Raw genomic sequence first — 17,061 nt, forward strand, 5'->3', positions numbered from 1 at the left:
CATGGTACATTACCAGAATGAGTGGTGTATTTAAATGTTTTTAGATGTTAAGATGATGATTCTCTTCCTGGTGTCTTTATTGGACCAAACAGAGTTCCTGTTAAAAGAAAGGACCTTTATTTTCTTTCAGTGATGTTCAAAGCCTATCTTGTGTGTTGTCTTAATGCATATTATTTTATAATACCTTATTTGTTGCTTCAGTGCTTTCCTCTCTCAGTGATTGAGTAGCTCTACTTAAAGATGTTTACTGTTTTAGGAAATATTTCAAATCAAATAATTTGGTAAGTCCAGGCTCTGAAGGGAACGGATTCTTAAAAATGAGAGCTGGGTTCGAGGTGCAATTAAAGGAGATGGGAGGCCTTATGGACACACCTATAGTTCTTGCTCCTTGCTTGCTTCCTGTGTTGCAGGTTTGCTCAGTTTTCTCTACAATATGGGATAATAATTTAGTACTAGCGAACAAATTTGATTAAATAGGAAAGAATCAAAATCCAAGGGATAACTTCTTGTGTGTCAGTTCTTTCCTGAAATGAAACCCTTAAATTTGTAACAGATCTCTGAAGGACAAGTAATGGGTTTTTTATGACCACTGTGTTGAGTTGATAGGGATTCCAGCTGTTAAGTAATTACATTGTATATCAGCTGATATTGCCTCAAATTTCACTATCTTGCATCATACTAAACATCACAGACTCTGTTTATAAACAGAATCCTCTTTCAGCTGCTCTTTGGCCTGACCAGAAAAAACATAAGGGTTGGGTGGATTATTTAATATTAGTTTCTGTCTGTATATGGGTGATTGCCACCTATATGAACCCAGCTTTGAGAGTCCAAAACTTCTTCCAGACTTTGTTAAAAGTTTGTGCCTTCAAATTAATTTCATTGTTTAAGTGAATGCTTCACTTTCTCTATTCATTATACTTTGAACCAGACTGCATAATGTTATGTGATGTTGAATTGCAGTTACTCATTTACTTGTAGTGTAGTTTACAGTTGTAATTACATGTGTATAGTGTTGTATGTTTACACTTGTGTTATGTGTATCTGCTGATATAAACTGATTGAATTTTGCATCTTGGAACTGTTTGGGCCTATTTTTTCAGGCTAGATTAAAACATTTCCAACGTGTCAGCTAGGGATAATGTTCTTTCCTTACTGAATGCCTCTTACTGAGGCTAAATGAAAAAGTAGTGGGTAATGTGCCATATCCACTGGTGGCTTCTTTAGCTTGGGAGGGCTCTAAGTATTTAAGTCAATAGGGCTGCTGATGTAATGGCATGGGTCTCATAGCAGGATGTGCTTCTTCCTTGTTCCCAGAAGGTACAATGATGCGGAAGACGACTGAAATGAAATGTGCTTACAGTTCCTGTCTGGCATAGTGAAAATGTGATGGAGATCAAGTCTGCAAATCATTTTGTGGCCTATTTGGCAATACTTATCGCTGTTTTATTTTACTGTCCCCCCCACAGAGGCGAGCAAACTTGTCATGTCATATGTAGCTGCTGTGTGCGGAAAAGGGGCAGAGGTTAATCAAGTAAAAGAACAACTTTTGCAGTCAAATCCAGTTCTTGAAGGTAAGAATCTCATAGAGCGTGTGTGAGTCTGTTACCTCTGTGTGTATCAGCTTTCCTGCTGAGCTGCTTTGGAAAACTGTATCTGTTGTTGTTTCATTGTTGTTTGGTGTCCAAAAGCATAGGACATGCTTTCCGTGAAGACAGCTACAAGGTTCTATTCAGTTACAGAGAGGTTTTCTTGAGAATCTGGGGAACTACAGGCCTGTCAGCATGACCTCGGTGCCGGGGAAGGTTATGGAGCAGATCATCCTGAGTGCCATCACGCGGCATGTACAGGACAACGAGGTGATTGGGCCCAGTCAGCATGGGTTTATGAAAGGCAGGTCCTGCTTGACTAACCTGGTCTCCTTCTATGACAAGGTGACCTGCTTAGTGGATGAGGGAAAGGCTGTGGATGTTGTCTTCCTGGACTTTAGTAAAGCCTTTGACACCGTTTCCCACAGCATTCTCCTGGAGAAACTGGCTGCTCATAGCTTGGACAGGTGTATGCTTCACTGGGTAAAAAACTGGCTGGATGGCTGAGTCGAAAGAGTTGTGGTGAATGGAGTTAAATCCAGTTGGCGGCCGATCACAAGTGGTGTTGCCCAGGGCTCAGTATTCGGGCCAGTTCTGTTTAATGTCTTTGTCAATGATCTGGATGAGGGGATTGAGTGCACCCTCAGTAAGTTTGCAGACGACACCAAGTTGGGTGGAAGCGTTGATCTGCTGGAGGGTAGGAACGCCCTACAGAGGGGTCTGGACAGGCTGGATCCATGGGCCGAGGCCAACTGTATGAGGTTCAGCAAGGCTAAATGCCGGATCCTGCACTTGGGTCACAACAGCCCCATGCAACGCTACAGGCTGGGGGAAGAGTGGCTGGAGGGCTGTCTGGTGGAAAAGGACATGGGGGTGTTGGTTGACAGCTGGCTGAATATGAGCCAGCAGTGTGCTCAGGTGGCCAAGAGGGCCAATAGCATCCTGGCTTGTATCAGAAATAGTGTGGCCAGCAGGACTATGGAAGTCTCCCTGTACTTGGCACTGGTGGGGCCGCACCTGGAATCCCGTGTTCAGTTTTGGGCCCCTCACTACAAGAAGGACATCGAGGTGCTGGAGCGTGTCCAGAGGAGGGCAACGAAGCTGGTGAAGGGTCTAGAGCACAAGTCTTATGAGGAGCGGCTGAGGGAGCTGGGGTTGTTTAGCCTGGAGAAGAGGAGGCTGAGGGGAGACCTTATTGCTCTCTACAGCTACCTGAAAGAAGGTTGCAGTGAGGTGGGGGTCAGTTTCTTTTCCCAAATAACAAGTGATAAGACAGGAGGAAATGGCTTCCAGTTGTGCCAGGGGAAGTTTAGATTGGATATTAGGAAAAACTTTTTCACTGAGAGGGTTATTGAGTGCTGGAACGGGCTGCCCAGGGAAGTGGTTGAGTCCCGATCCCTGGAGGTATTTAAAAGACGTGTAGGTGTGGTGCTTCGGGATATAGTTTAGTGGTGGACTTGGCAGTGTTATGTTTATGGTTGGACTCAATGATCTTAAAGATCTTTTCCAACCTAAATGATTCTATGATTCTATGAGAATAAAATTGTTTTCCTCATGAAACGAGAGTTTAGGAAGTTAGGTCATGTTTCCCAGACTCCTCCTGCTGCTCTCTGAGGGCGCACCCTTTCTTAACCCTGCCTTCATGATGCTTGGCTGTATTAAAAGACTTGATTTAACTTCAGTTCTGACCCTGTGATTCATTTCCTTCCAAATTATATTATTATAGTCTCTAATAAACAAGCAAGCCCTGTAAAGCATTATTTTTCTTTTAGAAAAAAAAAACAAGTGAAGAAATGGATCTTGGAAAAAAACCTAAGCTAATCCATATGCATGCCTGTTGTTCCCCGAGACTTAGTGTTCCCTGGGTCTGGTGACTCTGTTGGCCCATCTTCCTGACAACTGCCTTTCCTGCTCTCCCATGAAAGACTTTTTATTTTTTCATTAGTCATTTTAATTTAAAGACGATGGCTGCCAGAAATAGGATCTTCATTTTTCCTGGAGATAGGATATATGATCCTCAAAGCTTGCAGTTTTGTCCCATTGTCTACTAATTGCCTTCAGAAGTGCCTTGGTTAGCACTGACTTATTTAGGTCTATTGTGTTGATTCCTGGCTCGGTCTTTCCCACAGTTCTCTAAGCTATTGTGGTGCCGAGACAAATTCTCATGACTGCTGTACAATAATTTGGCATTATGGCCAGACGATATGCAGTGTTTGTAAGACTGTTGAGTATCAACATTTTATTTATTGCCCAGCTATCTGTACGTATATGCAAGGATTTGGAATCTATAGGGAGCAAGCACTCTACATATCACACAAGTGAGAACGGGGCGGGGGAATAAAAAAAAAGGAAGGGAATGCAAAAGTGGGCTGAGAGCGGTGGTGAACTGGATGGGTAAAATGTGGTCATTGACTCTACACAAACCAAAAATTGTAAGCAAAGACTTGTAAAGAAAGGATGAAATGTTAAAATCTAAGAATAATAAAAATGCTGGATAAGTCTTTTTTTGATGATCAGATATGTTTCACTTGAAGCTGAATGGAGGGATTGCAATCTTCCACTGCTTTGGATTCACAGCCAAGAGCTGTGTTGCTTTTATCACCGTCCTGAAAGGCAGATTTCAGATGTAGCCAGAAATAGTATGGGAAGTATGGAGGCTTTTCTTTCCAAAGCTAGGTTTCTCCTCAGGGACTGCCAAATGTATTGGATTTCTTTTTGTTTGTGAATCTTTGCTTTAATGCAAGAGGAATCGAGTAAGCTTACAGAAGTGTGCCTTGTCATTTGAAGGTATTATTTGTTCTACTTGGTGTGGTGGTAACTGCCTATTTAGCTTTTTGGAAGGTAGGACACTGCATTATTCCATGAGGCCGCTGAGCAAGCCTGGCTGCTTATATACATTTTAGACAGAAATTAAGCATTTGTGGTTAGATTTGTTTTTCTTTGGTTACGTAGTTCTGTTTCAGTCGAGCTGCAGTGCAAGAAAATGACATAAATGTTACATATGCATAATTTATCTTACGGGATTTTTTTTTAAGTACAGTTGCTACTGTAAATTAACTTTTAGAAACAATGAACTTAAGGGAAAACTGAGGAATGTGTCTCGTGCTTTATAATGGGACATTTGTGCTTGGTTCTGTGCAGTTATAAATGACTCTACTGTTCAGCGCTGTGTTTAAGAAAATGCAGCTCAGAGATTTGGTTGTTGAAAAGATGATTTATTGCAGGGCATAAAGATTTTAAAAACAATTCTTTCACTTATCCGTGGCCTTCAGGGGCAACAAACTTTTCCTTTTGGCTTCAGTTCTTTGATCAAGAATAAGTCTACTCATGCAAGTTTGTTGAAGCCTAAAAGCATGTACTTATTTCTGTCCAAAAAACATTGACTTGACTTGATCTTTGAAAATATATACGCTAAATAAATAAATACTGGGATAAATAAAGTCTCCTGTTGGAGTAGGAGTGCTATACTTAATAGTGCAGGGGATACTGCTGTTTGACTCGAGGTGCTTTGACACTGTGCGATGTTAAGACCTTGAATTGTCCTCCAGTCTGAGTTCTTGTCCTGCCTATGTTCTAAGCTGGTGGCTGTCCATCTGAACGTGGCCCTGGCAAGTCCTTTCTTGGAGAGTTCTCGTTGCTAGAAAACTTCAGCTAAAGAAATTAAAATCAAGCTATTCAAAAAGCTAGTTTAGGTCAAGCTGAAGAGAGTGTTTTAAACTTTCTTTGTAAATCAGACTTACATCAGCCGATTAATATTCAGCTTAAGCTAGGATAAATGTGTTGGAATAGTGTGAATAATTCAGTTTCAAAGCATTGATTAAACTATCCCATACAAACAATTTTTAAGTGTCATTCTGTAATTTCTTCAGTTCTGGCCTCCATCTTTTACCATCTTCAGTTCTGGGAACTAAGATTCATTTCTTTCTCTGAACTGAAGAGAAAGAAGTATTTCCTATATTTAAAGTTATTTGGGTAATAAACATTTAGATTTGATGATTCAAACCCCAAGGATATATCAATCCAGGTGCTGTTTTGTCTTGGAACCATTTCCCCTTGTATGTTTTTCTTTCACTTTTTTAAATAAAGGAAGTGTTGAGATGAAACTGCTTTGGACTTCCATAGGTGTTTTCTCATGTGTGATCTTTTCTGTCACACTCTGTCTATCCCCAGTGACTCATACCCGTGCAATGAACAGGGTGTTTTTTCTCAGAAGTCTGATTCCTTTAAGTATATAAACAGTCAGAGAGAATTTAGCATTTAAATATATTTTTTACTGATAGAATTTGGCTGTCATGTTTGTTTTTCTCTTTCTCCAGCTTTTGGAAATGCTAAAACTGTGAGGAATGACAACTCCTCTAGATTTGTAAGTATTTTCTTCAAGGCCGAATTTGAATTTCTTTTAGGGAAGCATGTTATGTTGTTGGCTGTTTCTCTTTTACCTTGTCTCAGCCATCAAGGCATCTGTAAGGAGGGAATTGATAATTTGGAGAGAGAACTTTCTTCTTGTCTGAGGACCGTGATGTTTGGAGAAGGCAAACACCTTCAGTAGCAATCAATATTTCATTTTGTACATTTGAGCATGTTCTCCTTCCCCAATGTGTTAGTAGTGCATTATTAGCAGTCACCCCTGTTTTTAAAAGATGCTTCACCTCCTTGTCAGAAATATTATTTTCTGATGTGGGCATAGAGTTCTATGGAGAATCAAAGTAGAGGTTAAAAAAAAAAAAAAACCAAAAACAATTAGGATGTGACAGTCTGTGACCGGACGCAAACATAATTACAGCGCAGATGGATTCTTTAATTTTCTGGCACTGGTGGCTTTAATGTCAGTGACCATGTGCCTAGCAACTGGTCTGCTTGGTAAGTTGATCTTTCTGCATGATCTCATTTTCCATCTATATGTATACTTTTTTTTTTTTTTTCCTAAAATTTCTACTTCAGGCTCTCATTTTCCCTCTATGATGTTTCAACCTGTGTTTACAACTTTAGTTTTAATACAAACATTTGTAATGTCACTTTTTTGCTTGTTGTCTTTATAATCAACTGATTGAATTTTGGGGTTTTTTAGCATGTAACGGAATGTGAAATTATAGGCAATGACAATTGCCCCCCCCCCAAAAAAAAGTTGAAACTGGAGTTGGGAGATTCAGAAGTGTGAGTATTCATCATAGTTTCTCCTGCTAAAATCAGAAGACTGAATGCAACTTTGTAATTTGCTCACTTGTGTGCAGAAGAGTAATATGGAGTGAAATAGACAACAGAAGACAAATTCATACACTGGAAGAATGGTGCGTTGCAAGTAAAAGCCTGCGATATGGTGACACTTCTGATTCTCAGGGGTTGATGATATTGCTTCCACACAGCTACGAATGCTCCTTCTACAGCTGTCATTGCCCCTGCTTGTGAACAGAGCAAAGGGTCTTCATTGCAGGCCTTGCAGGCTCCACAAATGTCCATGCAAGCAAGGTCAGGGCTGAAATTTGAGGCGCTGTAGAAGTTTTGTTTGTTTTTTTTTATAGAAAGGGTAGAAAAACTGCAGCTGTCAGAGATGATGTACTACAGAAAGGAGGAGGAGACAGCGAAGAGAAGAGGTGCCATTTGCAAACAGAAGTCTTTCCAGGACAAAGTGCAACCAACTCGTATTTTGCCTTTCAAGTCCTTGCTTATAAACACAAAGCTAAAAACACTTTTGGAAACATCCAGCTGGCCCAGTCCTTGGGAAATTAAAATTTAATTATCTGTTTTATTTTTTTATCTCAGAAATTTGAATCAGCTCAAAATTAACTTCAAACAAGAAAGTACAAGTACTGTCCTGTCTAGCCTGCCTCAGCTGCTAACAAGGAGAAGAATAGAGCTTAAGTAGAGTCAAGCCAATCTTGACAAAATACCCAGTAAATTAGAAAATATCTTTGAGGGAGTCAATGTAAAGGGGTTGGTTTTTATGTTCTATAATTAAAATCAAAAGAGAAAAAAAAAAGAAACATCTTCCTAAATGCAGTGAATAAGGAAGTATAAACACCAGGATTCTCTTCTCAATAGGTTATTTTTGTCCCCTGTTAAGTAAGCATCAGAGGGTGGTGAGATCATTTCTGTGTGTGGCTTGTGGAATTTGGTTGAATTACTACCAGCAGTTTTTATCTTTTTAAACTTCCTTGCCAGTGTGAGCGGTGCTCCTTTTGCCTTTTCTGCACAGTATGGGTCTGTCCATTTTGTCACTGTTAAACGTAACTGTTACTACATTAAACACTTGTCATATAAATTAAAATGGTGCAAAGACCACAGTGATCTTCTGCGATGTGGAAAAGTCAAACAGAAGTCAAGGAAACACACTGCGCCTGTACAGCTAAAAATGAAATCGCTTTTGCGGTGCCAGTCTGTTAATTGTTGCCTCTGGTCTCCTGAGTTACGAGGCAAAGAGTTCAGTGGGAAAAATCCATCACTTTTACAAGGCAGGCACACGCTTAGGGACAGACACCCCATGATTACTAACAGTAATCGTTGCCAGCCAGTCCTTCAAGCCAAACTGAGCGACTATCCTTCAACTGCCTTGATTCATGCGCCGGGAAGGTTTTACACTGAGAAAGTAAGTCTGCAGGGAAGATAATTTCTTCCTGCATTCTTCCGTTAATAAGCATGGTAATACCCACATGGCCACAAGTATTGTTTGGTGTTCTTGGTGTTCTGGTGAAAGTTTGTATAATGTGCTTTTTCTTTATATAACCTTAGAAACTGAGCAAATTACTGGGTTGCATTACAAACCTGATTAAAGCTGTTCTCATGAAAATCTCTGGCTGTGATAATGCAATTGTCTTAGCAGCTTTGAATCATTTTCTGTTTTTCAGAATTTCACGGAGTGTACAGGAAGTTGCCAGATTGCTCTTTTAGCCTGTAAACATGACCAACTAACTTTTAAAAAAATGTCTTGAGCAGTTTTTCTTAAGCAGAACTTATGGTCTTAAAACATGTTGCTTTCACAGGGAAAGTACATGGATATTGAGTTTGATTTCAAGGGTGACCCACTTGGAGGAGTTATAAGCAACTGTGAGTATTACTGTTGGTATCAGCATATTAACAGCTTAAAATGTTTTGTTCAAAAAGGAAGATGGTTAAATTATTGAAAAGTTCAGCTGCATTTGTCTAATTGAATCTCTCTCCATTATGTGATAAATTCTGCTTTTTAATTTTATTGTTGTTTTGGTGCTGAGTAGCGTACCTTAGAGTAAGTGAAAACAGACTTGAAGAAGTAAGCATGAATAAAGAATGTACTGTATTGTTTAAAAGGTGCTAAGTAATGTGCATGGGTTCATATATTGTCTCTGAAGCTGGTAGCAGATGGATTAGGGTATCTGAGGGTCTTTTTATACTTGAATCCCTGGGATCAGTTGTGTTACTTGATTTGATGGGTCATGTGTTTATGGTAGATTATGTCTGAGATACGCTGGTTTTGTAAAAAAGTATGCTGGAGAACACCATGAGGTGGGTATGTTTATTTGGAATCAAAGCGCTCTGTACTAATTTTAACACACCTCACAGTGTAGGAAAAGGCTTATCATGAGAGAGGATGAAGAGCTGTTGAGTTTCAGGAGGGAAAGGTGGTCTCACAGGTTGTTACTTGACGTGAGGGTGCTGCTACGAAATCTATAGAAGTTCAGAAATTTTAACCAGCTCTCTGTTGGGAAGAAAGAGGCTGGGAACTGAATGCAAGCCCAGGATGCTTTGACTTGCTTTTCTTTCAAGAGTTTAAATGCAGCTTTTAAAAGAAATTGCTCTTCTGTGCTATATAAAGCTATGTTTGTTTTTCTTATTTTTGAAAAGGGATGGAGGAGAGCAGTGAGTGACTATAGTAGGTGTCACTGACCTAGCCTTGACCTCTCTTCCCACTCAGCCAAATTCATCTCGGTTTCTAAAGACTGACTTTTGACTCCATTGGCATTTTATTGGTTGTGAAATAATGAAAATCATCCAAGGTGTACTGAACTCTCCATATATAATATAAACATTTTAAAACATTTTGAAGAATTTTATGCACAAATGTAGGTTTTGGTTTTTTTTCATAGGGCAAACATTTTTTTCTGGACCAGGTCACCTTTTGGAACTGTGCCTGAAAGAGCATGATTTTTGGGACACAGTACATCTTGAAACTCAAAGCAGTCACTGTTTTAAGTGTTTACGGCTATCTAACAACCTTGACATTTGGCAGTCAATGAAATTAGAGGCCAAACATACTCAGTGTATTCATCAATAATTGAATGTGAACAAAAAGGTTCTGGCAGGCTAGCTGTGTTGTTTGTTTCTTTTTATTTCACATTCACAATAGGTACATAAAAATGAACACTCCTTTGTAGAGTGGACATTCAACAGTTTGTCTTTCAAAGTACTGCACTGAGTCATCTAATTAAAATATTGTGTCATATCAAAAGGCGATTCAAATAGTTACGCTATAGTTTATCTGCCTTACAAATCTTTGCATGTTGTAATTATTACATGTAATTATAATGATGTGATGATATATGTAATCAAGGGCAGATGTATTTTTAAATCTTCCTAAAAAATGCCTATTTTAGGCATTCTCCCTGTCTTCTCACATTTAATAAATATCTAATAGCAAGAAGATGAATTTAAATTTAAAAATAAAGGCCTTATGTGTAAGCCCTGTTGTGGAAAAGATGTTACTTGTTTAATTATGAAACACCCGATACTTGACAGGATACGTCACAGGTAAATACTGAATTCCTGGAGCTGCGTGTTAATGTATCTCATCTTTGATTTAATGTTTGCAAAATTTGATAGTCCATCCATTTCTCTTTAAAAGAGAGTTTGAATTCTGTAGAGTTTTAGAGCAAGTTTGTTGTCCTGCCTCAGATCTTTTCCACACGACTCCAGCGTTGCATTGGAACAGAAATGTTTCTGTTGTGAGGTATCACCATTGTGGAGGTATCGGGGGCTTAAATTCTTTTACACCACTTACAGTTTACTCTGGTTTTAGTCAAATTTAGGATTTGCCTTCTTAATTCATCAAGTAGGAAGTCAAGTAGTGCTGAAGTTTCCTATCCTTAAAAGGGAAAGTATGATTAGTTTGGTCATAAATATTCTTCGCTTTCTGACCATCTGTTGGTTCGGTGTTAACATGATGTGAAGATGATATCATAATATTTTGATTAAGCTTTAATAGTTGTATCTGATGAGCTTGATTTCCAAACATCAATGAAGTCAGTGGGCTTTTTGGATCGTAGCCTATGTCACCAAGCTGTATTTCATGCTGTGAGTGGCTGGAAGCAGACACGGTGAACATCTAGTTTATTTTGGTGGCAAGAAGGGTAATGAAGATAAGCTACTAATTTTATCAGACTGGTAAAGATAAGCAGAGACCCATTAGCCTAAAAGGTCTTGTTTGAAATGGTCTGGTCTGTCCTGTTCTGAAATGCTGTGAAGCTCTGTGAAAAGCTAGTCAATCTGCCTGTGACCCTTCATGTAGGGGCTGATGGCTCTTGTGATCTTCCCTTGGGCCATTCTCCTGGTGCCCCTCAGTGACCCCTTACTTGTTAATGACAGGGGTTCGCCTACAAGTGAACCTTTCATGGGATGGAGCTAGAGGGTAAAATTATCATGACAATGCATACTGCACGTCTGTCCTGTCCAGTTTGCAGTGAATGGAAATGTTTATGGGCTTTAGCAGGAGCTGATAGATCTGAAATGTCTCATGTGCCGTAAATGGAAGGGTAAATCTTTTGAGTAAAATTAGAATGGAAATAATAAAATGGAAGGGATTGTAATGGAAGAGGTTTGTAACATCTGTTAAGTCAGAACTGGTATGTTCCCAAACTGAAGATAATTTTATGTTTGAACAGCGTTAACATACTTATAGACTTATTACATGTACATTATATGGCTTCTGAGTGCACTGATTTGTAAGGCATTTTGACATATTGCTGTATCATGGTGTACAGTCATAAAAAGAAACGGAGAGTGCAAAATTTGAGATGAACACGATTTATGCAATCTTTAAGTTTATTACTTCAGTCAGGAATTTTTTCCTCTTAGAGTACAAAAGAAAAATTATTTCAGGTAGCATGTGTTGTACTTGTTTGGTCCAATGTCGGCAGCAACTGAGGCATGGGGGTGAGCAGGAGAGTGAAGAAGGATAAGCTGAGGTATGTGGTAAGCCTGAGTCTTTGAATCCTCCCTTTTGGTTAGTTTTCTGTGAAGGTCCCAGCTTGTTTTCCTAACAGGTGGGAGATGCTGGAATCTGTGTAAGGTGAGGTGCACAGCCCTAATACTAGCTAACAGCCAGCCCACCATTCACGGGCTGACCTGTTTCACATGCATGGGGTTAGGAAGCCTAAATTACTCTTGTGAGCTCTCCTGAACACTAAACCCTTGCTGTATTGTCACCTGTGACTGTAAATATCCTGTTGCTGTTTTGTAACAAACATCAGTCCCTGCTTAAAGGTATGCGGCTGCTCTAAAATGCATTTACAAACAGGTAAATTGCATTTACATTTTCTCTCACTGAATTGCGTATGAGGTGTATCTGCTCTTTCTGTCCTCCCACGGGATGTTGACGGTTGCTGCTGTTGCAGTGATGGCTCTTGTTAGTGCTTATGTGCTCAGAGGTTTTTTTCCAAAGCGCTTGTGAAGAAAGGCCGTTGGAGTGTTGGGTAAGTAACTTGCTTTCACCTGAGTGTAGTACTGTGGAAATAAATTACAGAAACCATCAATGCTGTTCTTAGTTTTCAATTTATTATACCTACCACGTTAGTGGGGATGGGAGCAGGAGAAAGGAGAATAGTAGTTTCTTTTCCACCTGTAATTACAGAATAAAATATATTTTATGTAAAAATGGGTACATTTGTTTTCAAAGTAATAGGTGCTAATAGCAATGGCTTGTACAGCTTTAAAATACGACACTCTATCCACAGATGCGCTGTCTGTTTTGTACTCAAGGCGATGTTTGTGTGCGCACTTGGTTCATTAGTTTTGTCACCGGTTTTGTGTACACTTAATTTTATGGTTGAAATAATTTTGCATGGTACGGTCTGAAATGTTTCACACTTGCAGTTGTTTAGACCTTTTCAAAAGCAGGGATTTCATGATATCTTTCCCAGAATATTTTTAAGTCTTAATTTTTCACATTTCATCTGGGATTTCCTGCTGAAAGTTACCTAGCTTTTTAGCTTTAGGTGATCTTTCCTAATCTGCCTAAGCCCTTCAGTGATTTAATGATTAGCTAGAAGATAACAGTGGTGCAGGTGAAGTACAGCATAAGTAATGCCTGCTTTTGAAAAGCCATTTTTAACCAGCACAGTGTACTTAAAGTCCAAATAACAAGTGACTAAGAAAGGGCCCTGTTTTGCCATTTTTCCACCAACAACATGAAAGAAACCTATGATGCTTATCTAAAGCAACAACTTTAAGTTCACAAAGTGATAGTGATAACTTTACAACTTATTTTTCTTTACAGCTTGTTTGTTCATTTTAAAAGACAAAAGTAATTACCCACTTACTGAGAAACCCAGCAACTGAGGCTGTTGATTTTAGTTATGTGATTGCTATTAGTAATCTCTTTTGCTCAGGGAAATATGATACAAATTTTACAACTAGACATTTTGGAAAGAGATACCTGTTCTTGTTGATTTTTTTTTTTTAATCTTAACTTGTTCCAACATCTCCCTTGGTGTTTCAGTTAGCACAGTTGCCACCTTTTAGGCAATTGTCTTGCCTGAATTAGGAAGTGTTGAAAAAAAAAAAAAATAAAAACAACAGCCAGCCAACCAACACCAAACAATGCTAAACATTTTGATTAGCTCATTTTTAAACATCACTTATCACTTGAGTAATCAGGATTTAAGACTCCTAAAATTGTGCAATCATTGCTTTTTCACTGCACATACTGCCCAGATAGTAGGTTTTGTTTGATACAATTGTGGATCGTTTCGTTCAAGAGAACATTATTATAAACTTGGTGAGAATAATGTGAAAAAGTTCCTGAGAAAGCACTACTGTATTTTCTTTTTAATCAGTGACATTTTTTGATGACAGCTGAAGAATCAAGGTAGGGAAGCAGAAAGCATAATTTAACATAATGTGGGTGTAGAGATAAGCTTCCATGACTAGAAAATGTTCTGTAACTTTGACTGAATAGCTAAAAAGGTCCTTGGTCACGGCTGGCTGAAGAGAATATGACTAAAACAAACTTTTTCTGCATTATTCACAATGTGCTAAGGTAGTGTTGTTTTTGTTTGTAGTGTTTACTTATTCCTTTCTTGAATGTTGATTCAATTTCTAGTATATTTAGAGAAATACAAATATCCTAAAATTTTCTGCATCAGTCAAGTTCATGGGTCATGTAACTGAAAAGAAATCATGTAAATTTGTACATTAGAGTTTCCAGAGGTAATCAGCATCAATTTCTTTTTTTTTTTTTTTTTTTTTTTTTAGTTTCATGTTGAGTTCAGTTGAGTGGTTTAGCAGGATGTGTACACAGATCTCTTGCATTCAAACCAGTGCTATCTAGGAATAACAAATAATCTTCAGAACCTGAGTGGTGTAGCTGGATTGAGTCATCTGAATCAATGGATATTCAAACAATATGATTTAAGAAGTATTTCCAAATTGGACCTTTCCAAAGCAATTTAATTTTTACAGTTGCTTTGATACACACAACACGTTAAATGTTTCAGTTCAAGCAGAAGCAGTGTTAGTGCAGGAAGAATACCTAATCCATAAATATGCCATATGTGGTTCTGTATGTTTTCTCTAGATAATTCTGCATAGTGCCTATACATAATTTATATAGAATATATAATAAAATGTAATATGTATAGAGTTTGGGGGTTTTTGCTTGTGTGTGTTTTCATATAGATAAGCACTATCTGTCCACACATGCCACTGTAAACAGAATTGCCAAGTGGATGCATGCAGAAATCTGATGTGCATCTTTGTGTCTTCTCTTTTGACTGTTCAATCCACAGAATTTGTAATCATGTGAGAGTTAACACAAAAGTTACTCGTTGCGCAGTAGTTGCTTTAAGGAAAATATATTTGGTTGATTTATTAAAATGCTAATTAGGGCAAACAAAGGGAAGAAGTTTTCTTAAGAGTAGGGCAGATGGTCTGGATCTTTTCTACCAGTCTGATTGCAGTCTGGATGTGGGCATAAAAGAAAAAAAGCAGAGAATGAATACAGCTTTAAAAAGAATTGGTAACAGCTGCTTTGCTAAGGTAAATACCTGATTTTCTGTCAGTAAGTGCTTTCTGGAGCCTTTTTCCTCAATTACGAAGGCTGACAGAATATGGAGTATTGGGACTTTGGAAAGCTGACTGCTAATTAGTTAACCTCCTTGCTTCTAAAAGCATATAAATAAGATGAACTGTGGTGAAAAATCCAAGACGGTTATCCGTCTAACATAACTCGTTTGACATATGCTCAAGACACTGTTTGTTAAATCTGCTGAAGGCATGCATGTAATTAAAAGAAGGTTTACATGTAGTATTTTGCCAGGATATGTAGCTGAACTTTTATGACAGCATTTGAGTAAATTTATATGTAGAATGTTTTTAAACCCAAATAAGCCAAACCGCTTCACAAACTGCATTACTTCTACATCCTTTGAAAATACAGCTGTTTCCTGAAGTGTGTGTAGCCACCGCGGGAGCTGAAGTTGTTTATTTCTTTGAGATTAAATTTGGCTGCGATCCGTTCCAACACTTCGCTGGAGAACCTTCGCAGCCAGCATGGCTCTGAAATGCCGGGCACTCATCTTGCCTTTCTCAGCCCAAGTATTAACACTTGGATGGTGGACCAGCCTCTCCATTTTAGTTATGAATTAAAAACTAGAGAGGATCAGGTATCTGATAGTTAGGCTAACTAACTGGATAGTTAGGATGAACCACAGCTGAAGGAGGGGAGCCCCAACCTTAGGTGAAGTCAGAGGTATTGAGGTTGTACACTAGGCTGCTGGTGAGAACTACACCTCCTGATCTGTGCCTTTCCAACATAGCATCAACCATCAGATGTTAGTCATCTGTGATTTAAAAAAAAAAAAAAAAAAAAAGGTACGAACAAAATGGAAAAAGCAGAAGTGGAAATCTGTAACCAGGGCAGAGACTCCCTCTCAGGCTAAGCCCTGGCATGCCAGAAAGCCGGCGGAGCCTGGGGCTGCAGCCTGGCACGGAGACATCCGCTCCCCAGCTGCTCCTCCATGGCGGGGCTGGAGGGGGGTTTGCAGCACGAAGGTGGCTGCGCTGAGCGCCGCCTCTAACTTCCCGGATTGCGAAGACTAAACAGGCTCAGTTTCAGCAGAAATGGAAGTCTGAGGAGAGGTATGGTAGAATACCCGTTGGATATCATAGTAGCCAGGCAGGGGAAGTGTTTAGCAACCCCACGTGCCCTTAAATGAATTGATGTTCCCTGTGTTTCACCTTTGTGAAACCTCATCTCAACTTTGTGGCAGCTCTTCTGAAGAGTGACATCCAAGCTGGGGCAATTTCCCTTTTGGGGCTTTCTTCTTGCATGGGCACAGCTTACAGAGAACTTAACCCCAGTCAGAGAGTGCTGTGGTGGGTAGGTAGTGGTAGGTGCATGGGGGAACTCCTTTGCTGTGCACTTGGAATGAGGCACTGAATGTCTTCGTCTCGCTGAATATATGTAGCTTAAGAGAAACTGTATACTGGGAACTGTGGGTTCGCTATCTGGAAAAATGGTGTGGAGCCCTCGTGTGCCAGTAATAAAAGGAGGAAAAACTTGTTGTTGTTGTTGTTGTTGTTGTTGTGCAAAAACGGCAAGTAACACAGATACCTGTCCAGAGGTTTTCTTATCGCATCCCTCTCTTGGTGCGCTGGGGACCACAGCCTTTCAGTGCAGTACAGGCTGAACAACCTTTCTGTTGTCACCTCCATGGTAAATGTGATGTAGAGTCTGAAGTGTTTGCAATGTGTTACAAGTTAGTCTGCTTCTGCTGTCTGCCTGGATTCCTACCTTTATCGGTAAGGCTTAGAAGTGTGCCCGTCACTAACGGCGGTGGACAAAGCAATCTTCTTGTCAAACTACTCAATCAGTGCAGCGATGCTTTTCAAAGTGCTGCTTTTCCATTTCACTTTAAGTGTCTTATGATGGAGCTTCTGTCAGTTCCATTGGGAATTATTTCGTAGTCTGATGCACCTGAGGATCACAAAGTGCTATGTGATTATTCAGTTTAAAATCTTTCTTTATTTGGCTTTCCCCTTTCATTTACCTATCTTTCATGTGCTTAGCCTGCTAACATTTCAGTTCTTTTCAAACCTTCACCCGTACAATCATTCTCACCAAATCTTGATTTTGTGGTGGTAACGTAAATTGATTGACATCATTTGAGCACAGTGCCTCCCTGACCCGAGTTTTCTTTGCAGCCCATAGACTGCAGCATTTAGAAGTGTACTGGGCTTACAGCCTGCTCAAATAACTTCTTTGAGAAATATGTACTAATGTGATAAA

At 39.3% G+C, this 17,061-nt stretch overlaps 1 protein-coding gene across 1 annotated transcript in view; it reads left to right on the plus strand.

The window, feature by feature from the left end:
• The window catches only part of MYO1B (myosin IB), a 117,418-nt gene that overhangs the window by 53,111 nt on the left and 47,246 nt on the right, over window positions 1–17,061 (plus strand). Inside the window, exons 7-9 of the mRNA XM_082311446.1 lie at window positions 1,470–1,574; window positions 5,906–5,952; window positions 8,567–8,630. Of these exons, the coding sequence (XP_082167572.1) occupies window positions 1,470–1,574; window positions 5,906–5,952; window positions 8,567–8,630 (216 nt within the window). The remainder of the gene's footprint in view (window positions 1–1,469; window positions 1,575–5,905; window positions 5,953–8,566; window positions 8,631–17,061) is intronic.

Source organism: Platalea leucorodia (genome assembly GCF_965183815.1).
Source record: "Platalea leucorodia genome assembly, chromosome: 5".
Lineage (NCBI taxonomy): Eukaryota > Metazoa > Chordata > Aves > Pelecaniformes > Threskiornithidae > Platalea > Platalea leucorodia.